We start from the raw sequence: 26,671 nt of genomic DNA on the forward strand, positions 1-26,671 counted from the left end.
CTCTGCTCCTGCCGCCAGTCTGACCTCACCTTCCTCTGGGTGCTTCATTCTAGGCCAGCGGCTGAGCTCTGAGGACAGAGGCGCCTCTCAAGTCCTCACAGCCTCTTTCCTTTTAAAATAAAATCATTTATTCTCATTTTCTTATGGCGCTTCCTAAATGCAAGGAAGCTTGGTGTTTCTCCGTCTGCTGGGTGAGCTGTCTGGATGGACGTCCAGCCCCACATCTGCACCAGGCTGGTCTGGGGGCTGATAAGGGGCCAGTGAGTGCCCCCCACCCCTCCCCACTGAGCACCTCTGCTTTGATCAGCTTTGAGTTTTAGGCTCCATGTTAGATTTCGTTTAGGTGGGGAAAAAATCCGTGTGTGGGGAAATGTTAGGAAAGCTGTCGCTTTTATGCACTTGGGGGACCCCGCTGAGTTTGCAGTCTGTTCTGTGTGTGTTGTCCTTTGCCTTTATTGTTTTTTGTTGCTTCTGGTTTGGGGAGGGCTGAGTGTCTGTGTGTGTGGGTCTCTTGATCTTTCAAAGACCCTCAGGGAGTAACTTCTCTTGCATCTTAGAAGTAGCAGGTTGTCGTCTTAAGCGGTAAGTTTGTTTTTTTTTATTTAGAATCTTCTTTTACTGGGGTTTCCAGCCTTGCCCTGGCCTCCAGAAAGCCAGAACTAAGTCTGTGTTCCGCTTTTAGTGACCGGCCACAGGACCTCCTTATTCCTGCGGTGCTGTCACCTCGGCTTCATCTTGTTGAGGGCGAATGGTGTGCTTCCAGCAGACCTTGCCTCCGTGGCTCTAGTGGTGTCTCCTGCCAGTCAGGGTCTGGAACATACACTGGTATGGAACTACGAACCTAGAGAGTCATGACAGCATTTGAGAACACAGTTAGAAGGAACACAGGTGCTCTTCTGGCTGAAGCTGTTGCTCATTTAGAGATGGGGTGAGGCGTGGAAAGGAGGGCTGCTTTACAGTGACGGTTCACATGAAGAGGTTAAGAGGACTCCTCTGCGGTGCTCTGACGTTTGAATACGTAAGACACTGACTATGCTGGGAGCACGTGGAAAAGATTAAAAGTATAGATGACAGGTTTTCACCCCTGGCCTGTTGCTGTTGACGTTGCAGATGGAAGACCGAAGAAGACCTCACTGTGAATATCAGCAAACACCCTGAACTTATCCTTACTCTGGGTGATAATGTGCGTCCCGAGAAGGGGTTTGAAGTCTTGCGCTCTGTGAGGCGCCCCTGCACCAGCGCTAGGAAATTAGCACTTGAACGTTTTAGCCTAGACTATGCTAAGCACAATAAATATAGACTGTGAATTAATTTTATTTGGAGTAGAAGTTTCGTTGTACTCTACATGTATCTAACCACGAGCGTGTCTTCCTGTAATATGTAGGACTTGAAATTAATGGGCATGCACTGTTAAAATGAAATGGGGAAATCAGCTTGTAATTGATTAGTTCTCTTACTAAAGCAATAGTTGCAAAAACTGGTTGGTTCTAAAAGTCAAAATAAGCATTATAAAGAAAAGTGTTGAGGGACTTCCCTGGTGGTGCAGTGGTTAAGAATCTGTCTGCCAATGCAGGGGATTGGGTTTGTCCCCCGGTCTGGGAAGATCCCACATGACACGGAGCAACTAACCCCATGCACCACAACTACTGAGCCTGCGCACCACAACTGCTGAAGCCCATGCACCTTAGAGCCCACGAGCCACAGCTGCTGAGCCCATGTGCTACAACTACTGAAGCCTGCGTGCCTAGAGCCTGTGCTCTGCAACAAGAGAAGCCACCACAATGAGAAGCCCGCATGCTGCAACGAAGAGTAGCCCCCGCTTGCCGCAACTAGAGAAAGCCTGTGCGTAGCAACGGAGACTCAACACAGCCAAAAAAATAACCAAACAATTAATTAAATAAAATTACTTTTAAAAAGAAAAAGAAAAATGTTGAGAGAATTCAGTCCTGTGTCAAATAAGGTAGAATCATTTTTGCGGGAAATAAATTTTTTGTAGATATGATGAATAATAAGATTTCACTGCTGAGGAATCATACCATGTAGGTAGTTATTGTTATCCTTCTTATATATATATATTTTTTTTAATCCTTCTTCTCAGCACTAAAGAGGAATGTGGGTCTGATCATTTTCTGTTCCTTTTTTTTGTACTTAAAGTGACATAGTATAAAGGTTTTTGCTAGGTTTTTTCTCTCCAGTATTTGACTTAGTTTCAAGGCTGTTAGTGAGGAAATAAAATGCACTACATTTAAAGCATCACCTGTCTTGTTAGATTTACTTTGGGAACTTATCCTGATATGCTTATTTAGAATGATAGGATTTATATTGCTAGTAAGTTTTCATTTTTTATTTTAGTTTGTCATAAGTAAAACTAAACTTAATAGCTTGAACTTGCATCTATAACTAAAGCTTGAATCACACTTGAAAGTTTTCCATTAACCTCTTCAAAGAATACACTTCACTTGTAAGGGTTTCCGTTTCCTCCGTGTTCTTAACTTTGATTCTGAATTGTTGGTGCCAGTAGCTTTGCAACTGCTTTACTGCCATTTCTGTTGAACTCAGTAAAGATGACGCTTAAATATCCTTTAGTCTACTGAGGACTCCTGTGCTTTTCTGGATCTAGGAATCCAAATCCCCTTAGGGATTAGTGCTTCCTGAGGAGCCCAGCTCAACTCGCAGTGAAGATTGGAGCTGACAGAGGGAGGGCTCTTCTATACATGACGGGGCTGTGGAGGAATGACCTTTGTACCAGGAAACTTCAAAACACAGGCAGGGACTCTCAGTGGTTTCTGGTTGTGCCTTGAACTGACTGTAGACGTTTGCATAGTTTATGGTGACATTGCTAATTGGAGTGTTTTTATTCCAAAGAACAAAAATCTTCAAGCTCCTTTTACTCTCCTCCTGTCAAAATGTCATCAGGAAACTCTGAGTAAAAGCAAGGCTAGGGAATTCCCTGGCGGTCCAGTGGTTGGGACTCTGCGCTGCTTCCACTGCAGGGGGCACGACTTCCATCCCGGGTCAGGGAAATAGGATCCCGCATGCCGTGAGACACAGCCCAAAAAAAAAAAATAAAAAATGCTAGTTCTCAGGACGGAAGGCACAGGCTTGGGGAGGCCTGGCTCCTGCTGTTGGGGAAGCGTGTGGCCTCACGTGTATCTTCAAGCTGCAAGACTGGCCAGGAGAAAGTGATTCCCAGCAATAAAAAGAGAAACAAATAACGTGTTTGATGAAGATTTTATCTCTAGACTAAGAGCCTCGGAATCAGCTACAAATCCTTGTGCGATTCGTCTTGATTGTATTAACTCATCCAACATTTGTCTCCTCTGCTTCCGTATCCCAGGAAAACCAAAGAAATTTAGCAAGAAAATGGAAGTAATCACAGTCCAGGCCATGATTCAGATCTTCTCCAAGAGTTTGATTATAATTTCTAACTAAACACATTCTAGCTAATTTGGGAAAATACTAAATATAACTTCAAAAAATTAAACATAGAATTACCATATGATCCCTTTCTATATCAACAGATAGACTTGTATATGTACGGATTTGTATAGAATCCATAGAATTACCAATTCCACTTCTAGGTATATATCCAAAGAATTGAAAGTAGGGACTCAGGTATTTGTACGCTCGTATGAATACGAATGTCCATACAGCATTATTCACAACACCCAAAAGGTGGAAACAACCCAAATGTCCATTGGGGAATGAATGGATAAACAAAAGTGGTGTTTTTAAAAAAAAATACTGGAATGGAATATTATTCACCTTTAGAAAAGAATGACATTCTTACACAGGCTACATACAACATGGATGAACCTCAGAGGCATTACGCTAAATGAAATAAACCAGACACAGAAGGACAGATGTCATACGGTTCTACTTATATGAGGTCGCTAGAGCCATCAAATTCACGGACACAGAAAGTAGAAGGGTGGTTGCCAGGCGAATGAGGAGTTAGTGTTTCACGGGGTCGGCGTTGCAGGTCGGAAGGTGGAAAGCTCTGTGGATGGATGTGGTGATGTTTGCACAGCAGTGTGGGTGCGCTTAACGCCACTGAACGGGACACTTAGAAGTGGTTAAAATGGCAGGTTTTATGTGTTTTTACCATAATAAAAATTATGTTCCCAATTCTGTTTGCTAATATTTTATTTAGGACTTTTGTTCCCCCCGCAAAATACATGCATGTGTGTGTGAAGCAAAGCTAAGCTGAAGCTGTTTCGGGGGTACTAGACTGCCCCTTCCCCATGCCTGGCCTGGTGGCAGGAGTTACGAGGTGACAGCTCTGTGGTTTGTTTTCATAGGACAGGCAGGTGGGGGAGGGGAGTTGCAAGAGGCCCCCTGGCCTGCTGGTTGGGGGCTCCATGACCCCAGGAGGGCAGCTGAGCTCTGGACCTCGGCTTTCATCTTGTGGAACAGATTCAGTGAGATGCCAGGACCCCGAGTGCCGATGCGCCTGTGGTGTCCATTGTCCTGCCTCGGCCTCCGCATCCCAACCTCTGATCGCCTCCTCAGAAACTAGTATGATTGCTCGCTGGCACCTACCCCCTTGCTTTTGGGGAAGAATAAGGGAAAAAGTGAGGAAGGGTTGTCACTGAATGGGAAGCCCTTCTGAGGGGAGGTGTGGAAATCTTCAGGATGTGCAAGTATTTACTCTCCTTAATGATATTAACTGCAAACAGTTACAAAATTATAAACACAACCATTGGGCTGCTTAGCTGTGAACGTGTGGGCCTGTCTCCGCTAATGTAATGCAGCTCTTAACAAGGTCAGCGGTGTGATCTCATCCGTCTCAACTTCCAGACTCCCTGCAGGTTCCCAGACCTTGAGCCTTTGCTGTCTCCTTTTTTTTTCCGCCCCCCCCCCCAAATATTTATTTGGCCGCGCCGGGTCTCAGTTGTGGCATGCGGGCTCCTTAGTTGCGGCATGCATGTGGGATCTAGTTCCCCGACCAGGGATCGAACCGCAGTCCCCTGCATTGGGAGCACGGAGTCTTAACCACTGCGCCACCAGGGAAGTCCCTGCTGTCTCCTTTGATTCACTCGCTAAATTTGTTAATGGAGAAAAGCAATCGTGTTGACTGTCTTTGAGTATTTCGAGTTTCTCCGCATTTCTGATACCCTAATTGACTGTTCCAGCATCTCCCTGTCATCTCTCCAGTGTTCGTCACTTCTTGTATCACGTATTCTTTCTCTTCTTTTCATTTCCTTATTTGTCTGTTTCAGTCATTTGGACTTTAAGGACCCTCTTCTGCTTGGGAGGAACTGTTCCTGATGACCGGGTCTTGGTCCTCTGACCTAAGCTTTTCCCTCTGGGAATCCTGAGCATCCTGTTCAGACAGCAGTTGTGCCGCATCTGTCAGCGCGCAACAGAGTCACGTGGGCGGGGCCCCGCTCCCCTCCCAGAAACCCCAGGTGGCTGGGAATGTGGCCCCAGGAGCATTTGTTTTTAAGCTGCTCAGTGATGCTGTTGTGAGTCGGTTTGAGAATCTGTGGACGGCAGAACATTGCCCTTCTCGTGTCAAATATTACACTACTGTATACCTCTTGGTTCATAATCTTTGGTTTAATTGGGGGGCTGATCTTATATAGGTTTTAGGAAATTATAATTAATTAGCTAAACTTTATTTAAAATTGCATAGTCTCATTAATTGCCACTTTTATCTCAAAATGTTATTTTTCTTTTTAAGTCTCCTCATTGCTTTTTCATACTTAATATTCCTAGATTGGTTCCCTCTGGAAACTAGTTATTTAACAGAATAATTTCAAATGAAGAAATCATAGCTTGTGTCCTTTTTTCGGTCAGTTTTCAGAATGCTTCCTAATTCTAGGTACTCTTAGATTTGTTAACTATTTTCCATTCATCTGCCTTCAGTATATTTCTAGCATTCATGAGCTGTTTCGTGGTGTCAAGGAATTCTGTGTGTGCTTCATGCACTAAAATGGCTTTTATATACCCTCCATCCTTAGGCATTCTTTTGCTCTTTAAAGAATGAGTTGTTCGCAGTATGTTTTCCCCAGTGCAGATTCTGTGCCAGTGGCTACTCGGTACAAAGTTGTGGAGCGCCCTGGCTCAGTGAGGCTCCAGCTCATCTTAGGAAGCTGGGATGCAGGTGGTCCTGCCTGGATCCTGGAGCAGATGGTGGTACCTGATTGATTCCCAAGAGGGGATGTCAGAGACATGAAAGAGACCCAACTATGGAAAATCTTGGTTATTCACCTGATGCATTTTTATTTAAGTTGGGGGGTTGTTGTTGTTGTTTTTGGTTCTTGTTTTGTAGGGAAAATACTTTAATGAAAGGTTTGAGGATAGCTCTTGTGGTTGTGGCCTTGGTCACAGCCAGTGTGTTGTCAAAACTAGAAGGCAGAGAAGCAGTGAGGCTGATGGAGGTCAAGCTAGAGGTGAAAGACTGGAAAGCGGGCGGATGGAGAAAGCAGGGCAGGGAGGGGCCAGGGACCGGACGTGACGTGACGTGAGCGTGCAGGGCAGTGATCACGGGTCTGTCCCTTCCCGCTCCCACCCCACAGGTCTCCAGCCAAGAGTCAGGACAGTGACCCGGCAGCCCGCTCTCCCCTCCAGCCACCCACCTCCCAGGGTGGCACCAGCCAGCGAGGGACACCCTGCTGATGCTGCTGAGAAAGCAGGAGGCATGCTGACCGGGTGGCGAGGGCTCGAATCTCAGGCTTATTTATTGGGTCAGGTGTATCCCAAGTGTCAGAGGCAGTGCTGGGTGCCCTCCTGCTCTGGGGAGTCACCTCTTACAGCCCAAGGTGGCGGGCGTCCAGAGGGCTCAGCGGGGGTGAAGAGGGGGACCAAGTCCGGGTTGGGGCCCAGAGGCACAGCCCACGCTTTCTCACAGTGGGCGCTGCGTGCACAGGTGCTCAGATCGTTCCTGATGTATCAGTCGTGTTGGAGCAAAGCATTATAGGAGCACCGATGATATGTTAATGTCTCTTATGGAGACAGCCAAGAGTGAGCCTATAAACTTTAAATCCAGAGATCCCCGTGGACAGGGAAGTGTAATTGAAGGAGTTGCATCAGAGACTTTTATAATGATTTACAGAGGAGTCATTGAATGTGTTATGGAAACAAAGGATGCTAATGTTTAAAGCCTACCTTTAGTTCCACGTTCATTTGAAGAGTTTTCTGTTAATGAATTCAGTTTGCAGATTATATAATCTGAATAAAATGGTAGGCTTTTATATCATTAAATAGGATTAGGTTCCGTGAGTGTGGATGACAACATTTTGAAATGTTAGACTCCATAAAGGAGGGCGGATAATTCTGTAGACACTGTAGTGCTTGCTCTCTAACTTCAGACTAAAGAAGGTAATGGCCATGAACATCCAGGAGGCACAGGTCCTTTTCTTCTTCCAGCCTCCTGGGCCTCCTCACCTTCAGTCTGCGTTCCCAGGTCAGCATTTCCCCGCAGCGTGGAAGTCACCTCCAGGCAGAAGGCCCAGTGGGTCATTGGGCTCACCTGCACCCTTCATTGCTGGCAACACGGTCGTGCCCTGCCTGTTGTCTGGTGTCTGAAATGGTCATGTGGTGGTTTGTTCTGTTTTCTGGGTCTCACTGGCCAATGAGGAAATCCAGACACCGTTTCTCTGTCATGGTTGGAAGCACATTTCATCTCACTGGCCAATGAGGAAATCCAGACACCGTTTCTCTATCATGGTTGGAAGCACATTTCACGTTAGAGACATGCTTTTTGAAGCAGTGAATTTTTTAATTTTGTTTATTTATTTGGTTGCACCAGGTCTTAGTTGCGGCTCACAGGCTCCTTAGTTGCAGCATGCAAACTCTTAGTGGCGACATGCATGTGGGATCTAGTTCCCTGACTGGGGATCGAACCCAGTCCCCCTGCATTGGGAGCACAGAGTCTTAACCACTGCGCCACCAGGGAAGTCCCCTGAAACCGTGAATTTTAACAGGTCAGCAGTACATGTTTGAGGGTATCTTCTTTTTTTTTTTTTTTTTTTTTTGGCTGCGTTGGGTCTTCGTTGCTGCGCGCGGGCTTTCTGTAGTTGTGGCGAGCGGGGGCTACTCTTCCTTGCGGTGTGCGGGCTTCTCATTGTGGTGGCTTCCCTTGTTGCGGAGCACGGGCTCCAGGCACATGGGCTTCAGTAGTTGTGGCACGTGGGCTCAGTAGTTGTGGCTTGTGGGCTCTAGAGCACAGGCTCAGTAGTTGTGGTGCACGGGCTTAGTTGCTCCACAGAATGTGGGCTCTTCCCGGACCAGGGCTTGAACCCGTGTTCCCCTGCATTGGCAGGCGATTCTTAACTACTGCGCCACCAGGGAGGCCTCTGAGAGTATCTTTTTTGCTCTTAGAATGTTTTAAAAGAAAACCGTTTTTCGGAGAGACGCTGAGTGAGTTTTTCCTAGCTGGATTTCATGCCGGTTCCTTGGAGCTTTTGCCTCCTGTGTTTCCCTCAGAGCCTGGGTCACACTGCGTGTCGCACGATGGTTTCCATCGTGGAGGACGTCTTTTCCTGAATCTCAGTGTTTGCCTTTTAGTTGAGTCCTTAGCAGTGGCTTCTGCTCTGAAGTGTGGCACTGCTGCCCCCGATTGTCACGAGGCTGGGTGGGCTGTAGGCCTCCTCCTCTGGGTGCAGGGGGCTGGGCTGAAGGGGCGTTGGGGTCCCCTCCCCTCATCTGCTTGGTCAGTGGCGACCACATGTTCCAAGCACCGGGGGTGCGGCAGTGAATGAGACAGACAGGGAGCTTGGTGACGTCCAGCCACGGAGCGTAAGTAAAAGTCGGGTGAGACAGGATGAGCTGGGTGAGGAACGCTGCGAGGGAGACAGACTGGGCCGCGTGGGTGCTGCCGGGAGGGCCGCACACGTGGGGACCGAGGCTTCCTGAGGAGCTGCCGCTCAGATGAGCAGAAACAAGCAGCCGTCTGGAGCTCTAGGGCCAGAACGTTCTAGGCAGGCGAGTCCAGAGGCCCTGGGGGAGCACAGACCTGAACGGGGGGATGCACGTCACGAGGGGCGTGGCCCAGCGCTGGCGCCTGCGAGTCTGAGGGCAGTCCTGCCGTGAGCACTTCTCCACCTGAACAGGGTCCTGCAGGTGGGTAACAGAGGGTCCTGGGGCTCATATTGGGGTTGGGGGTAGAGCCACTGGCAAGATCACAGGCTCTGCAATCAGCAGAGCCCGTGATGGCACCAAGAGCCAGCAGAGCTCTAAGAGGGACATGAAGGCCCCCAGTGCTGGTTGGCATGAGGCAACAGAAATCCACGGCTACATTTGCAGAACCACGGAGAGCTCTGGGGGATGCGCTGCCTCCAATATGCTGAGCTGCTTCCAGAGCTCACGTATCAAGGCTACATGGACCCATAGCCTAGAAACCCTCTGCCTTTGTGGAAGGGAGCCACCAGGGAAACTCCTGGAGCGTTGACGAATGTATGGCTTTATTTACCCTGCGAAGCAGGAGCAGGTCGGGGTGGAAGGGTTGATCCGAAGCCAGCGGCTTCGCCCTGGTGGGCGGCGGGCACCCAGCACGCAGAGGGCTTCCCCGTATCACCAGGGTCATTCCTGCTGCTTCGACACAGCACCTATCAACTCACTCAGCGTTGGTAACATCAAGATCCAGACACGCCAGCAAGTGCCTCCCCGAGAACCTGCTCCTCCGGAATGTGCCGGAGCCCCAGCCAGGCCGCCCGTGACCCTTCATCGCCCTCCCCCTTCACCCGGGGCGGGTGGCCTCCCTGCCTGCCTCTGCGTGGGCTTATTTCTGATGGGACCTCTTTTTAGGCAGGGCAATCGTCGTCAGTCCCGTAAATACCGGTCCCGCTCAGCTGCAGTTGTTCTTCTGGGGTCCTTACCACCGCATTTTAACAGATTCTTGGTTTGAACATGTATGTTTTTTGCATGTGACAGTTTTTGTCTGTCGTACATTGAATTCTCCGTTCTGGCTTCTGCCCCCCAGTGAGACAACTTCCTGGGTTTAAGAGCGGCCCCTCGTGCCCCCGCCCCACGACCTCTCCATTCCCTCCCTTCTCTCTGTGGCACACGCCACTGTTGACACAGCCTCGTCGCGTGGCACTGCTCCCTACCCTTGGGCAGCCCCCTGGCCCTGCTCGTGACCCTCCCCGCACCCAGGCAGGCTCACGGCTCCCCCTCTCCTTCACTGCTTCTACTTCTCAGCTCAGCTGTCGTTTCTGGACACCCACTCCGCTTACCACAGGCCCCACTTCTGGGCTCTGGAGCCTCTTCACTTTTCACTTCAGCAGTGACTGGAGAAAACCACATTTCCCTGTGACACTCCCCTGCAGATGCCCCGTCTCCTGGGCACCAGGCTCAGTGGTTTAGCCTCATCCATGGCCCGTTCCTCCCTGCACCCGAGAAGTCCGTTCGCGTAGACTCCAGCTCAGGGCAGATGGGTGGAGGAACGATGGGCAGAGGGAGAAGTGGGGACAGCAAGGACAGCCCAGGCGGGGCTGCTACGGGCCTGAGAAGAGAGGGCAGTGCTGGGAAGAGCAGCTCAGCAAGGACAGCCCAGGCGGGGCTGCTACGGGCCTGAGAAGAGAGGGCAGTGCTGGGAAGAGCAGCTCAGAGCGCAGAGGGTGGAAGAGGTTGGAGAACGTCTGTAAACACAGACGGGAGGGTGGGGGGACCTGGTAGAGGAGAGGCTGAAGCTTAAAAGAAACAGAAAGGATCCTTCCTGGCTTCCTCAGAAAGATTCAGCAGTGCCCTGTCTCACTGTTAACAGCTTATCAAATGCTCTTTCCGTTACAGATCCTTTAGAAACTTATCCTAAGTTTGTTGGAAGGGACAACACAAGCCAAGGTTATGCGTTGCAGCATCATTTGTAGTATCAAAAATTGCTGGTAAAATGCATTACAGAAATCCACAACGCTGTGTCTAATGTGCCGCCATTTGTGTTTGTTAAAGGCGGGTGAGAGAGAAGCATTTAAATTCATATTTGGTGATATACACATAGGGCACTCTGTAAGACACCTGGAAACCAGACACAGTGGCTGTGGAGTGCAGGGGGTCGTGGGCTGATGGGGGAGGGCTTGTACCATTTTTATAGTCTCATAGACCTCTATAGTCTTATAGACCTTTTTATAGTCTCAGAGTCTTGTACCATTTATGTATTAGGACCTCTCCCAGATTTTCCCAAAAATGAATTTATTTTCAATTCTAAAAACCTCCAAAGTAGTTCTGCTAACTGAATGAAAGTCAACCTGTTTAACCAGGGAGATGATCTGACTTCTCTAAACATCCATTCACAAGTCTTCTCCAGCGGCTCCAGCTTATCTTCTTTCACTTTGCAGGAAGTATTTCTGACTCGTAATTCATCCAGCTCTTCTCCTCAGAGAACTTCTCTCCTTGCTCATTTTATTAGTAAAGCCTGATCCAGTTCCTTGCATTTCTTTCCCTTTCTTCCTCCACCCAAAGGCTCTATACATTCATTACCAGGTTAGATAATATTTAGACAGTTCACACCAATAGCATAATTATTTGCCTTAACACTTGAACCCTTAGCCTGACATTTCCTGGTAACTCTAAGAAAGTATCAAACCCTTGACTTTATCATAGTAAGAAACACCAAGTTCGGAAGGCTGTGTCTTTAAGGCTGAGTGAAGCACAGCCAGGCTGACGCAGAGCAGCCGACAGAGGAAGGAGAATCAGCGGGACTAGAGCGCCGTCTCCAGCCATTGAAAAGGCTGTTTGAAAATGTAGTAGAACTGGGACCAGGGGACAGAGTGGCCCGAGGGTGTGGCGGACCCGCAGAAACGGGGTGGGGCTGCTTTGTGAGCCTGTATGAGTGGCTCTTCATCCAGAAGAAATTTCGGCTAGAATGGCAGATAGCTCGGCTCTAATAATAAGATATTTCTTTGAAGCAGTTTCCATTTTTCTTTCAACTTCTCAAGCCCGGAATATGTCCTCTTCATGAGACCCATTCTAGTTCAGTTCCGTTCCTCAAAAGTCTCAAATTTTGCAGTTTCTTTTCAGCACGTTCCTTCCCATCTCTTGTTTTATTAGGCGGGATCAGTGCGAGGGCGATTTCCTCGTCAGACTTGGGAGGCAAACAAACGCCTATCCTCTCCAAAGGTTCTACTTTTTAAGCTTCTTAAATTAACAGTCGATCCTGAGTCTGTCGCAAGCATTTTTCCCTAATTCAAAGGCGAGTTGATGGCAAGACCTCACTGACGGCTGTGCTTTCGGACCCCTGGCAGGTTCCTCTCCATTCATGGACGCGCTGACGGCCAACGGGACGACCAACCTGCAGACGTCAGTCACGGGCGTGACGGCCGGGAAGAGGAAATTCATCGATGACAGACGAGACCAGCCCTTCGACAAGCGGCTGCGTTTCAGCGTGAGGCAGACGGAAAGCGCCTACAGGTACAGGGATATCGTCGTCCGGAAGCAGGACGGCTTCACCCACATCCTGCTGTCCACGAAGTCGTCCGAGAACAACTCTCTCAACCCAGAGGTGAGCACCGTCCCTGGGGCTGCTCGGGGCCTCCTGTCTCTCTGGGCCTGCGGGGCCCGGTCCCTGCTCTCCTGCGCCCTTTCTCATCCCCCATCCCCACCCCGGGCTGTTTCACCCGACGGTGGAAGCCAGCGCAGCACGGCAGGCCTGCTCCCCGTTATATGTGGGGACAGTGTGGTCCGGCGAGGACCCGGCTTCCTGTTCGGGGCTCTGGCTGTGAACAGGGAGGTGGCGGTGGTGCCCCTGTGCTTCCACCTCCCGGCCAGGAGCTCTTCATCCATCGGGAGGGACGGAGGGCCCCCCTGAAGTCACATGTAAAGCGTGTGCACACGCCATCCTGTAGCTTTCGTCAGGTCCCAGAGCTCTCTGTTCAGACAAGATTAAAGAGCCCCAGGTCCAGCCTTCTGAATATCTCACCATCCTTCCCAGTCGGTCCCAGCACTCCACGTAGTGGAACTTACAGCTGCAGTGATGCCAATGCATTTGTTACTGATCGTACCCGGTAAAGGTAGCTTCCCAGGATCAAGGGAGACTGGTGCTCGCAAAGGCTCGAAAACTTAGTTCTGTGAAGTATCTAAAATCGGAAGTGTTTGAACCTGCACTCCATCATGCCTAAAATTGTAAGTTCTGGGAGTTGTTTGTTTCCTGCTCGTGAACGGCTAGGTCACGCCTTTTCTGGACGAGAAAACCAAACCACAGAAAGCTAGTGTGTCTGGCCAGGATCACGGGACAGACCAGCTCGGGGCGGCTGGTCCCCGGTACACCGTTAGACCGCTGGTTATTTGTAAGTCCTTCAGAGAGACCATTTTAAGTGGTTTGTGCCTTTCTAAAATGCCTCCATGCTGATGTGCTTGTACTCGTTACCCGTACGCACTAAACTTGGGGTTTCTGTCCCAAGTACGGAGGCTGGTGTCAAATGAAACCAGACTAGTAGTTTGTTTGAACTGGTTGCATGCGCCACCTGCTGTCCACACTGTAGAAGTGCCAAGGGGATATAATACGTAACTCACCCACCGAGAGCTGTAAGGACGGGACCGTTGAGGAACTCAGATTCACACATCTCTCTATAGTTATGTAATGAGACTCTGTCCCCATTATTCCCAATCCCTGGTTTCAGAAAATAAGAAACTTGCGAGTTACTTGGTAGGTACAGGCAACAGTATCAGGCTGTAAATGCACTTTGCGTGGATCGAGATGGTCCGGTAATGAGATGCTCTTAGCGTTCCCTTCGCGCCCGTGACTCCCGGTGCCTTTCAGGTGATGAAGGAAGTGCAGAGCGCCCTGAGCACGGCCGCCGCCGACGACAGCAAGCTGGTGCTGTTCAGCGCCGTGGGCAGCGTCTTCTGCTGCGGCCTTGACTTCATCTACTTCATCCGGCGCCTGACGGACGACCGGAAGAGAGAGAGCACGAAGATGGCCGAGGCCATCAGGTACGCACACCTGGTCCGCCGTGAACGCCGGCGTGACCCAGGCCCCGTGGGGCGGGTCTGGACGGGCCTGTGAGCAGGGCGTGCGTCTCCTCCCCTGAGACTCGCTGGTAGCAGAGTTGATCGGATCTTCTGTCTCTGCTGTGGGCCACTTGCCCTGAGCAGATGACGCATGTCAAGGTTGGCTGGAGCCCAGCACACGCTCGATGGGGGGCGCTCCAGGGGCAGAGCGCAGGGTAGCACGTGGCGGGGGCTTCGGCCGTCCACGCTCCGTGTGCTCTGTCGCCAGCCCTGGAATAAAGACACTGTCTTTTTCATGCGGTAACTTACCGTTTGCTTGACTCGAAAATAAATCGGCTGGACTTTATGACACACTAGTTCCATAACATCACACGAGGTGGTTTTTTCAGTACAAGCAGTACACACAAGCTCATCCTGAGTTCCAGCTACACACAAAACTAGATGATACAGATACACGGAGTTCCCTTTCTTTCACCCCCAGCAAGGCATCCACTGTTTATTTGTATGTCTTTCCCAACCTTTTTCAAACATTTTCAGATGTGCATTCCATACACACACACACACACACACACAAGTAATACAGATGTATTTTTGATTCTATCAAATAAGTGGAATTATACTGTGTGTTGTTTTGCAACTTTTCCCATTTAGCAGTATAACTTCCGACATTTCTATTTCCTCTGTTTTCGGATTTTCTACTCCTTTAACACAACGTTGCAGGAAACTTTCTTTAGAACCACATGATTCTGCAGTAAGCATATGCAGGTACATATTTTGTATATATTTCCTGCTTATCACTATACGCAATTAAAAGTGTCTGATTTTTCAGAGATTAATCTTATTTGACGTGAATGAAACCCAGTCACCAGCCAGAAAGCCTGTTGTACTGCCCTGCCTACCTCCCTAGAAATGTCACATCCCTAAGGGACCCCAGAGAACCCTTTGTGTGTCTTGGTCATTTACAGGATGAAAACATTTAAAGAGATGCAGACTCGCAAAGTGGCGATAACGTTGGTTGAATCTCCTCCAAAATCCTTAGTTATTTGGAGAGTCGAAGCTGAGCTGCTTTTGATAAGTATTGGGCCCGCTGTGGCTGAGACTCTAAGCACTGACGTTGAGGGCACTGGGCTTTCTGGTCCCTAAACCATTCGAGGGCTGCACAGCAGGATGGTGGAAGCCTTTTTCCTGTCTTGGCCTGGAGTAGGCGGGGCATCTCTCTCCAAAAGATCTCCCCAGATGGTTCCCATGGGCGCAGCCCCAAACAGCCCGTCAGAGGAGCCCTGGAACCCCACACCTTGGGACTATAGGGCATTGCCTTGGCCTTTCAGAATATTTTTAATCTCAAAATACACGTGTGCATGTATACAAGGCATTATCTGTTCGTTAATCTTTTCGAACATTACTATTTTTTAGGTTATCGTAGGGTAGTTGTTTTTCCAAAACTAGTTTGAAATTTTATAATCTGATTTTATTAAGCATTGCTTCTGGCTTCCTAAATAATTTCAAACTTGCAGTGTACTAGACGGGACCATCTTGTTATTCAAAGTAAACTGCTTGATCAGTGCACGTAATTCCTCGACAAGTCATCAGTAACTTTAGGATAACTTGTAGATATTCCTAATTATTGACCCATCCCACCCTTTCAGGATGAATTATAGGAACTTAACGTTCATTTTTAAAATACAGATGCTTATGCCTCAGGTGGTGACTTTGTGTATTCTCCATAAGATCACACTGACGTTCCACCTGACTCTGTGATTTGGGGGCTCTGCTGAGTGAGAAGCCAGGGTTTGTCGCCTCCGTTCTGGCTCACTCCCCCCGTAGACGGTTCCCTGAGTTCCACCAATAAACTTTCTGGCCCGCTTCTCCAGGGTGGGGTTGCCCTTGACCGGGGCAAAGGCTTTGTATTGTTGGGATTAGACAAAGGATAGATCACGAGCGATCTCATGTGTTGGAACTTCTAGGTAACTTTAAATGCTAATTTTCTTCAGCCACCCACTCCATTTCAGAAACTCCAGACTCTCCTCACTCCCCACAAAAGGCCGAATTGGTATCCTAGGGGAAAGCGTAATCTTGCTTTGGGAAATCAGTTCTTCTTTAAATGATGTTTTTGTCAATGTGAATTTTTATGAATGCACTCAGGCAGGATCCAGAAATAGTTACACCAGATTGACTTAACCTTTACTTTTGCTTATTTGCATTGAAATTCATGTTTATGTGTGTTAGGTTGGCTTATACACATAAAGCTATTACTACGTGTATCTTTTGTTTCTGTGGTGTCTCGTCTCGAATTCCTGAAAACTTTGGGCAAAGAACATCAATCGCAGTGAGTTTCCGAAAGAAAGGTGGGAAATAGGAAGATCAAGTCTAAACTGTTAGATTCTTAAGTATCTGTAGGGGCTGATTCCGTTGCTGGGATTCTTGGCAGTAACCAGTTTGCAGATTAATTGTAATAAAAATAGCACATTAGTGATAAAAACAGTTATTAGGGGTCAATTTATAACGTTAGGCTTTTGCAGTCTGTGGGGACCAGGAGCCTCCTCTCCCCAAAAGGCGGCGAGAGGAGCAGAGATTTGGGGAGGGAGCAAAGCCAGAGAGGAAACGTCCCCTGGAACCTGACCTCTTCTGCATTCACTCCCGTTCCAGGCACTCGTGAAGGGGGAGATCAGTTGAGAAATGGCAGTGAACTGGCCCTTAACAGGTCAGTTTTGGTTTCCCCAAAACAATTCCTGGACTGTTGTTCTTAGGAGATTTTCTAACTTGGTGAGGTCTGTGGGGTAGTAAATGTACTTCAAAAGAATGGAGAGAATTTCCGGTTTTGTTGAAGAGTCTTTTTGTGGCAAATATGATCTCTTTCCTTCCCTGCTGTTCCCAGCACAGCCTTTCACTCAATTCATAGGCAATCCAGAGGAAAGCGAAGTTTAAATTCAGTATGTTGCATTGAGCACATTTGAACGTTCATGCATTGTAAGTTCTAAAATACACTTGCTTTACGCCCCGCAAAGCAGCGGTCCCTGGCTGCCAGGCCCCCGAGAGCCATCTCGGGGCCCGAAGGCGCCTCCCGCCTCTGGCTGCCGTGTGGCTAAGCCTTCTTGGCGCGGGGAAGTTCCTGCAAAACAGAAAAGCAGTTCTGTGAACTTCTGTTTGGGGTTTTGTTTTTTTTTATTTTCACACGAGAGGGGTTTCTCTGTGGACCGTGCTCGCTCTGGCGTCTCAGAGCTCATCAGATGGCGTGGTGGAGTCCTCCGAGAAGGGGCGGTGGCCTTCACTCCAGAGGGAGTCGGTTAATTCATACTCCTCCCAGCAAGAGCCCGGGTTTAGATTATCAATCCAAAATCATCTTCTTAGGGGGGAAAAATTCAGTTCCAATTTCTCCAGCCTGACTTTGCAATATGTATTTTAGAAGATTTTTCTTTTATACTGACATACGAGAAGGATTCATTCCTTGTACCGTTTCTCTATAGAATCCCTTTATTACACTGTTTTGATCACCTCTTTCATGTTAAGCTACCATCCCATCCATGGTTTCCAGATGTCAGCACTGAAAGAGCTTCCTTTGCCCCTGTTCACGTGAGCAGATGCATGTGGGGCCACTCGGGGAAAACGTCTGCTTTAAACCAGGGAGACAGCAGTTACCTTCTCAAGGGTCGTTGGGTCGTTGGTAACGGAGCATAGAAAATGCATTTCCGTCACAACTCGTTGACCCAGAATCCTCAAAAAGTGGCAGAACTGAAGTAGCTTCACGTACCGTGGTCTAGGATTATTTCAAGGACCTATTGTAAAGGTTGTCTGGCTCTCTTTGCGTCCTTAAAACTTAAAAAGTGTGATCTTCCTAACGGTGCCCCAGGCTCTCATTTAAAAGTCTCTGCAGCTCATTCGAGTGACCTAATTCTCAATCCCCCCAACCTTTGGGGACCCTGGGGCAGGCTGAGGTCTGTGCTGACTGCAGGGGCTTTTGACAAGAGTTCCCAGAGTGAGGCTTGCAGGCTGCCAAACTCTAGGGTCCCCTCCCTCCCCCCACACACACACCCTACACACACACACTCCCTCCAAACCTCCCCCCCCACCCCCGCCATCCAAAGAAGACACGACCCTTCCTGTCAGTATTTGGGGAGGAGGGGAGACTAGATGATAGAGACGATCTGCACAGATTTACCTTATTTTTAAATTGCTGACTTGTAGGGAGCAGGACCCAGACTGGTATTTTTGGCCCCAAAGCTGGGGGGCAGCAGGTTGAGAATTTGGAGTTCTGGACTTCTGATCTAGAACATAGCTGACCTTAAAGGCATTATCTTGTATTCATTTTGGGTGGATTTGTCCTTTTCTTCACCATGTTAAGTCTTCACACGACGCGACCTCTGATCATAGTTAGCTTCACAGTGCAGGGGAGGGAGATGCACCATCTGGCCCTGAACCGAAGAGCAGAGCAGCCCGCCTTCCCAGCCTGACCCTCCAGCAGGTCCTAGCGGTGTGATGCTCTTGTCAGGTCTCACATCTCACACGAGCCTGTGAGCTTCTTGTCCCTTCGTCCCCCAACTCATTCCATCTAGTTCTATATAAACTCAGGAAATTTCTGTGTTTCGAGTTAATCAGTAAGCCGTCTGAAATCACAGACCAAGTCCAGACCTGGGGACTGGAACCCTGGGGTTCCTGACCCCAGGCCCCATGTCCCTGGCGTCATGGAACCCTGGGGTTCCTGACCCCAGGCCCCATGTCCCTGCCCAGCACAGGCTACCGCAGTGACGCCAGGCCTCCTCCGGGAGAGCTGCTGGACTGGTCCTCCGAAGCCCATCGTGGTTCCTGGGCTCCTCCTGCCGTCAGGGGAAGACAGGTTGGCCCTGGAGCCCAAGCCGAGAGCACCTTCCGCTGTGTTGTTCCCGCAGAATTCACACAGGTCCTGTGGCGACAGCCACCCTGGCCTGGTGTCCAGGGCACCATTAAGCCTTTGCAGCACACGGTACATAAAGCCAGGGCCCCTGGCAGTGGGGAGAAGGCCATCAGCGAATTCCAAGTCACGGTGATGCCCCCAGAGTTCACATCTTGGTGTATTGAATTCCGTAGAAGTAGATTTTTCTGTTGCTCAAACATGCAGTGTTTTGAGTAACTCCCCCATTTATTTTCCGTTTTAGAAACTTCGTGAATACTTTCATTCAGTTTAAGAAGCCTATTATTGTAGCCGTAAACGGCCCAGCCATTGGGCTAGGAGCGTCCATCCTGCCTCTCTGTGACGTGGTTTGGGCCAATGAGAAGGCTTGGTTCCAAACACCCTACACTACCTTCGGACAGAGTCCAGATGGCTGTTCCACCGTGATGTTTCCCAAGATTATGGGAGGAGCATCTGTGAGTACCTCTTTTTAAAAAATCATCTTAGAAAACCTACTGAAGAAGTCTAGTTTGGTTAGTGTTTTTCTAAATACAGACAAGGTGTCATTCTGGGGGGACTTTGCATCAAATGCACTTGTAATTCAGTTCTTGTTCTTAAATCATGAAATCACACTCTTAGTTCAGGAGCTCGTGGAAGGTTTTCATGGTTTGGTTCATAGACTGTTTAGGGAAGAGGCCCTCCTGCCATGAGGAATCTCTGTCTCTGCGTGATTAACACCGATACCCACGAATAGTAAACACCCAGTTTATGACCCAAACGAACCAGAGTTTGCAATCAACAGGTTCTTGCCCTCATAACCTGAAAGCTGCCCTTTTAGGGGAAAGCACGAAGGAGCAAAGCTGGGCCTTTCCCCCCAGGATTGGGGGGGCTTCGTCTTACCTGTTAAATCCACCCGTAACGAGAGTCTGTGTTTGTGTTGCAGCTTGTGGGTTGTAGAAAGCTCACGTTGCGTTCCTCACTCCTTGAGCCATAATCGGGTACGGGCTGGGGTCCTGGCCTGGGGCTGCAGGCGCAGACGCTGAAGGGGAGGCTGGCACGCGGCGGCAGGAGCCAAGCTGTACAGCAGTGGGCCCTGCGGAGCTTCACCCCCGCCCCCGCGGGGAGCCCTGGGGCACCTGTGGCCTGGGACACACACCCTGCCGTGGGCGGGAGTGGCTGGCTGCCGTGTCCGTCGTCTCGGCTCGGGGTGTGGTGTCACCCCGCGGCAGAGGGTCCCCAGGGCTCCTGGCGTCTGTGCTGTCTCCAGCAGCCGGGCAGCTAGATCTGGGTGGCACAGCCGTGTCCAGCCGTCGCCCTTGTCCCGTGGGCGCCACCTGCTCCTGCCCGTGTGCGGGGCCGCGCGTCTGGGTGCAGGACTCCCCCCCGTTCCTGGGGGAGACGCAGAGGACGACGAGACAGGGGTGCTGCCTCAGGCGGGGGCCCCCAGCTCACGAGGAAAAGGATGTTTGCATGCGCTCGTTATTGATGGTGGAAAAAGAGTAAGTGCATTTAAGAGAAGTAGGTGCCCTGGGCACCCGGGTAACACTGGAGCAGCCCTGGCAGCAGGCACTGCCCACAAACACCGCACAGCGCCCTCTAGGGCGCCCAGTCGGACGACTCGCCGAAAGGCCGAGGAACCATCGCGGCCTGGAGGGGGCCTGACGGCTCAGGGCAGGGGGCCTGGGTCAGAGAAAGGACGTTGCTGGGAAACCTGGCAAGATTGGCAGACAGTTCGCGGCTCAGTCGTAACAGCATCACGATGGTAATTTTCTGGTTTTGGTCATCGTGAGGTGTTCCGTGAGGTGTTACCGTGAGCAGCTGGGGGACGGGGCCCAGGAGCTCTCTGTGCTGCTTTTATCATCTCTCCGTAAGTCTACTCACTCCCAAACAGAACGTTTAAAGGGTTTAAAGAAACGTAAAAGAGGAGTGACGTGGGACAAGCCGCAGTGCCCGTGGCCACATCTGGTCTCAGGGTCGCTCCCCCTTGTCTCCCTTCCTGCTGTAGCCCCCCGCCAGCTGCCCTCAGTGGCCATCCTGCTGGGGACGCTGGGCCCTGTGCACGCCCACGCCCAAGCCACTGCCCTGGTCCGTGGATGGCTGCAGTCAGGCTGGAGGACCGCATGGCTCTGGGGGCCCCCTGTGCCCCTGGCCTGCCCAGGCAGCAGTCGTGGCTTGAAGGCCAGTGGGACCCTTGCTGGCAGCTGTGGCCCCTCTGGAACCACCGCGCCCGGAGCTGTGAGGAGGAGAGACGGCAGCTCTTGGGATCAGCAGGAGGGAGAGTTGCCGTGGCCGTGCTGGCCTCCGCCCCTTGTTTCCCAGCCTGCAGGGACGCAGAGGCCGGCGCCCATCCTCCCAGGGTGCGTGTCCACCCGCTGCTCTCCAGGCCGGCACGGGGAGGGTCTCTGGGCCGGGGACCCCGGGACCCTGCAGGCAGGGCACAGTCCCAGGCCGGAGTGAGGAGCCGCGTGGCCGGCGGCTGGGCTCCTCAAGACCTGCCAGCTTGGTCCTGCTCTCTGGCTGGAGGTGCAGAGGGACAGCGGCTGCACTGGCCACTCGGTTCACGTGGTGGACGCCCCCTGCCGCCCCCCCCAGGCCTGCCCGGGGGAGCCACGTACAGCCAGGCACTGTGCTTTCTGGGGTCTGTGCAGACCTGCCCCGCGTTGCCCTGTGCATCCCCCCACCTGGAGTAAGAAGGCCGAGTAGGGACCAGCTCTCCCGTAACATTAGGTAGGGGCGAGCCGGTTCTCGTGAAGGAAGCAAGGACAGCTCACGCCTGGCCGTCACTGCCCCCAGGCCTCAGCGTCCAGAAGAGGGAAGGAGAGACGGGGGGGGGGGGGGGGGAGCAGCAAGTGACCTCCATGTGGCAGAAAACGATGTTCAAGGAAGTGATGGCAGGGGCTGAAGGACGCCCACCCTGTCACTCCCACTCCAGACGGCCCAGGGCTGGCAGTGTCTGCATCTACCATCCAAGCTCAGACCCTGGGGTTCAAGTCGGTCTTGAGAACGTGCTCCACGCTCAGTGACCGGCTTGTGGTCTTGTCTGACACGATGCAGTGGAGTGCATAGAAACACGAGCTAGGAGACGGGACCTGGCTCCCCGCCCTACGTTGAAAGGCCAGTAGATCCGCAGGCATCTGCTTTCTAGCCGCACCGGTGGTTTCCAGGAGGTGCACAGGTCTGTCAGCTGAGACGTCTCAGTACTAGCAGGGCCTTTCAGAACAAGGGTTTTACCTCTTTTGGAAAAAAGTGTGTTTTACCGGAGCCTAGAAGCTCGTGGTCAAGTCTTCATGAGTCTTCAGGATAAACTACGGCGAGGAAATTGTCACATCAGAATAGGGTGAGGTTTCTTTGTCAGATAGATTCTCTTTCTCCTTATTGCAGCATCTGAGCCTGTCGTTCGAATGAGATAAAAACCCATACTTGTGTTGAGACCTGAAAAGTGACCTAAGTCCAGGACCAAGTTTTAAAAAAGTGTGTATGAAATTGATTTTAACATCTGCAGATGTGAACTTCTTCCATGAAGTAACTGTGGTCAGACCCTCTTAAGCAGACTAAGTGGTCATCCAGGTCCTGCAGAGTTTATTTTTACCATGTGGATGTTAATAAGCGTGGCTGCCAAGTTACCCTGCAGCAGAAACATCCCTGCCCTTAGAACCTTGCTCTGTGTATCGAGGACAGTCAACCGTTGGCCTCTCTGACAAAGAAAACGTTGGGTAGCAGTTCTGTGCCTGGTGCAAATCCCTAAAACCACCAATTGCCATTAGCCTTCCTTACGCCTGTTACCTGGGAAACCGGTTTGTGTGCTGAATGAGTCCACATGTGGGAATGGCTGGCACTGGGCTGCGGCAGGTGGGGAGGAACATGCCAGTAACTTCAGATCTATAGCAGAGAGACCTTCTTTAATTTAGATTCCTTGGTTCTGTCCAGGTGATTCTGTTCTATCCAGGTGATTCTGTTCTACGTCATAAAAATAAGCCTTTTACATCTTCTTGAAAACTCGCCGGCCGGTAGTTACATCCCCCGTTGATGGCACCTCCTGTGTGTTACTCGCGCACAGTCTGAACTTTCAGGGCTGAGTTTTCGGGCTGTGTCCTCCCTGCCGCGCCCTCCCGCGTCTCACGCGCCCTCTGCTCTTTCTTCCTTCCAGGCGAATGAAATGCTGCTCAGCGGACGGAAGCTGACGGCGCAGGAGGCGTGCGGCAAAGGCCTGGTCTCCCAGGTGTTCTGGCCCGGGACCTTCACCCAGGAAGTCATGGTCCGCATTAAGGAGCTCGCCTCCTGTAACCCGGTTGTACGTCCAGTTCCTTCTCTTCCGCGTGTCAGTGCTCTCACCGCGACCTTTCCCTGCAGGGCGCGCGCAGGGGGCACCCACGACTGCCTCCATGTGCGACACCGGAGGCCGGGCTCGGGCCTCTGCTGACCTTGCCCTCCCTCTGCAGATACCCGGGAGCCAAGGAGTGCAGTTCAAGCTGAGAGTCAGTCACTTAAGTGTCCCGTGCAAGTCTGCAAAAAGCAGCGTTTCTAAAGTTCTTTACTGTTTCCAAAGCCCTTTCACACAACTGCACTTATTTCTCCCTCAGTGGACTTCAGTTTTTGTTTAATAAGTGTGCTGGGTAACAGTCTTCTAACAAAATTGCATTTAGCAAATTACAGGGTGAAATGTTATTTCATATTAACGGACACAACTCCCATCTAGGCTGTCCCAGGCATCCCACAACTCGTTACCGAAATTAAATTCCAGTTAGAAAACTCCTGGGGCGGGCATTCTCAATGAGTATCACAGGCGTGGACAGGGTCCACGCTGGGGGCAGGGGCCCCACAGCCGTAGCTCAGGCCCAAGCCTGGTCACACTGCTGGGGCAGGACCAGGACATGGAGAGAAGCACAGCTCTGTTGTGAATTAGCTTAACAGCCCTTTGAAATGCAGAATTTGTCCAGATCCACAGTGAATGAGATACACATTATACCTATATCAGGCCTGACACGTATGGTGAGATGTATTGGTCACCTTCTTACCAGGTTGCTAACTGTCTCCGTAAGCTTGGGGGCAGCGAGGAGCCAGCACTTGCAGCCACAGTCCCCGCTAATCACAGCTCATTGTCTGGCACAGGTGCTCGAGGAATCCAAGGCCCTGGTGCGCTGCAACATGAAGCTAGAGCTGGAGCAGGCCAACGAGCGGGAGTGCGAGGTGCTGAAGAAGATCTGGGGCTCGGCCCAGGGCATGGACTCCATGCTCAAGTACCTGCAGAGGAAGATCGACGAGTTCTGACGGCCGGGCTGCCCCAGACGACCCTGGAGTCGCATCGTGCAGGCCGGCTGGGGCTCCCCGGGGCACGGACCCACCCTCACAGCCTGAAACAGGTTCACGTGGAGCTCACGCTTGGAAGCAGGACTTGAAACAGCCAAGCTATTTATTACCAAGGAGTTTTTAAGTACTGTAACTTTAAAATAAATAACTACAAAGCTCCTTTGTCCAAACGTCATTATTTTATACTTAATACACACACAAGTATAAAAGTATAAATTGTGAGCTCTGGGCTGCTCTTTGAGGCTCTACACTTTTTGTTATCTTTGGCTAGTACTGTATAAAAAAGAAGTGTGTTTTCCTGGTTTGGGTGTCAGAAAAGTCTGGAATAATGTTTGTTTTCCTTGTTTTTTCCTTCTAGAAAACAGAATCTAAAGAGGTGTTAGCCTGCCTCGCCCCCACCCCCACCCCAAATAGAAATACGGAAACATCTGAGGCATGCCCTTGTCTCCAGGAAGGTACAAAACCTCAGAGATGGAAAATTCTCAATCAAAAGGAAGACTTATCCTAAAAGAATAAGTATTTCTGATTAAACACCCACTGCTGAATATACCCCCAGACTAAAACACGCCTAGGATTCACGCTGAGAAATCAGTTGGTTCCGCCCTCTTTCTTAAATATGTCCGATTCTTACCCAGTTAACAGAAAGAAACCACTCTCTCTCTAGGGGAAAGCTTGTTTTGCAGTGTTAGCGAATCACTGAATAGCTAAGTATGATCTCTAAGTTATAGGGGGTTTATAATTAATTTTTCTGACCCATTTGAAAAAAATAACTATATAAGTGCTTCTTGTTACTGGGTGAGAACTACTTTATATACAGTTTTGGTTTTCTATTTGCAGATATGATTGATGTATTACACCAAAAATAAAGTATTTTTATGTTTATAAAGTGTAATTTTTAGGTTCACTTAGAATATATTTTATTTAATAAGTTAAAATTCTTTTGGCACACTATTAAATGCAGAAACTCCTTTTTAAGAGAAAGAGCTACCTTATATCGACGTTTAATGTTCTTGGTCTCTGCTTTCATGTCTACACAATAGTACCAAGTACAGGATGCTGTCCAAGAGTGCCCTGTGTAAATAGACGTCCGCATTCCCGCCAGGAGTGGGGACTGATTCCTGATTCCAGACGCCTATCATTCGGTAGGCTTCTGAGCTTGCAATCATATTGAATGTATGAAGAATGAAATAAAATCAAAACCTTATTTTTGTACAGTTTTGAAGTTTATACTTAGAACCGACCACCTCCCGGCCTCGTGGAGAGCTGTACAGCGTGTAAATCTGCCTTTACCATGGATTGGCTGGTGCAGTATTTTTGCATCTGTGGGACCTACTTTTTTCGTTCAGTAGTTTGAACTATATATAAACTGTACAATCTGTAAAGTTTTTATAGAATAAATATTCAGCTGTGAAAACTGGTTAAATAAAACTAATATTTCTTAACACATTCGAAATGTTTCTCTGATAATTCTTCACTTCTGAAGTTCCTCATGAGACGTTTACATTTTGTGTGAAATATACACACGGGCATATCACATTTGACAGTTTAAGGGAAACCCACGCCCACAATGTAACCAGAAGCAGGTGGAAGGCAGCTGACTAGGAGCACCCCACTGCCCCTCTTGGCCAGAGAGCGGAAGAAGGGGAAAGCCTCTGGGCCCAGCAGGAGCCCAGAGGGCCAGGGCCAGGGACTTGCCTCCTGGCCGCCTCAGGGGCTCCAACCTCCGCGTCCTTCACTTGGCTTACAGTAATACGAACAAATGGTATGCAAAAGAAGGAAACTGTGTGTTAGAGAATTGGCTCTAACAAGTAGTGACACATCACGAGAGAGGGACAATGGGCGTAGGGCTCTTGTCTGCTGGGTCTGTCACTGCCGTCATCTGTGTCCCCCAAAGCCCACTCTGATCAGCCCCTCTGGGGGCCTGTGTCACTGACCTTTCTGTCCCTTCCGTAACCGGCTTTCCCCAGCCCTGCCCTTCCTGTCCTAGATGCTCTGGTGACCTCCAGAACATGCCAGGGGGGCCCTGCCCTCCACGGTAAGGGAGAGACTCCAGGCAGATTAAACAGTCCTCCAAGTGCCTTTAGGCCCTGGAGCAAAGCCCAGAACTTGAATGACATCGTGACTCTGCAACATTGCATGTACCTGTTTAGCTTTTTTTTTTTTTTTAATTTATCTTATTTATTTTGGGCTGCATTGGGTCTTCATTGCAGTGCGTGGGCCTCTCATTGCAGTGGCTTCCCTTGTTGCAGAGCGTGGGCTCTAAGCACATGGGCTTCAGTAGTTGTGGCACACGGGCTTAGTTGCTCCGCAGCCTGTGGGATCTTCCCGGACCAGGGCTCGAACCCGTGTCCCCTTTGTTGGCAGGCGAACTCTCAACCACTGCGCCACCAGGGAAGCCCACTTGTTCAGCTTTGTACGTGAGGAAACAGGCTCATAGGGGCCAAGGGCCTGCTCATCATCACATCACAGAACCTGTGAGTGTCTGGGCCCAGGAGCAGCTAATGCTCCCCAGACGCCACCGCTCCTCCCCCAGCACCCTGACTCATCAAAACCAAACTGAGATTGAAACTGGCCATGGGGAGTGCAAAGTGGTGGTTGCCAGACTTTGTT

General features: G+C 50.2%; 1 protein-coding gene across 1 annotated transcript in view; it reads left to right on the top strand.

The window, feature by feature from the left end:
• CDYL (chromodomain Y like) overlaps window positions 1-25,507 on the top strand; it is a 156,188-nt gene extending 130,681 nt beyond the window's left edge. Inside the window, exons 3-7 of the mRNA XM_029242174.1 lie at window positions 12,186-12,442; window positions 13,700-13,872; window positions 19,020-19,230; window positions 22,902-23,045; window positions 23,864-25,507. Of these exons, the coding sequence (XP_029098007.1) occupies window positions 12,186-12,442; window positions 13,700-13,872; window positions 19,020-19,230; window positions 22,902-23,045; window positions 23,864-24,022 (944 nt within the window). The 3' untranslated portion in view covers window positions 24,023-25,507. The remainder of the gene's footprint in view (window positions 1-12,185; window positions 12,443-13,699; window positions 13,873-19,019; window positions 19,231-22,901; window positions 23,046-23,863) is intronic.
• The last annotated feature ends 1,164 nt before the right edge of the window (window positions 25,508-26,671 follow it).

The sequence above is a fragment of the Monodon monoceros genome, unplaced genomic scaffold (assembly GCF_005190385.1).
Source record: "Monodon monoceros isolate NGI ecotype Baffin Bay Population unplaced genomic scaffold, NGI_Narwhal_1 Super_Scaffold_3, whole genome shotgun sequence".
NCBI classification, from domain to species: domain Eukaryota; kingdom Metazoa; phylum Chordata; class Mammalia; order Artiodactyla; family Monodontidae; genus Monodon; species Monodon monoceros.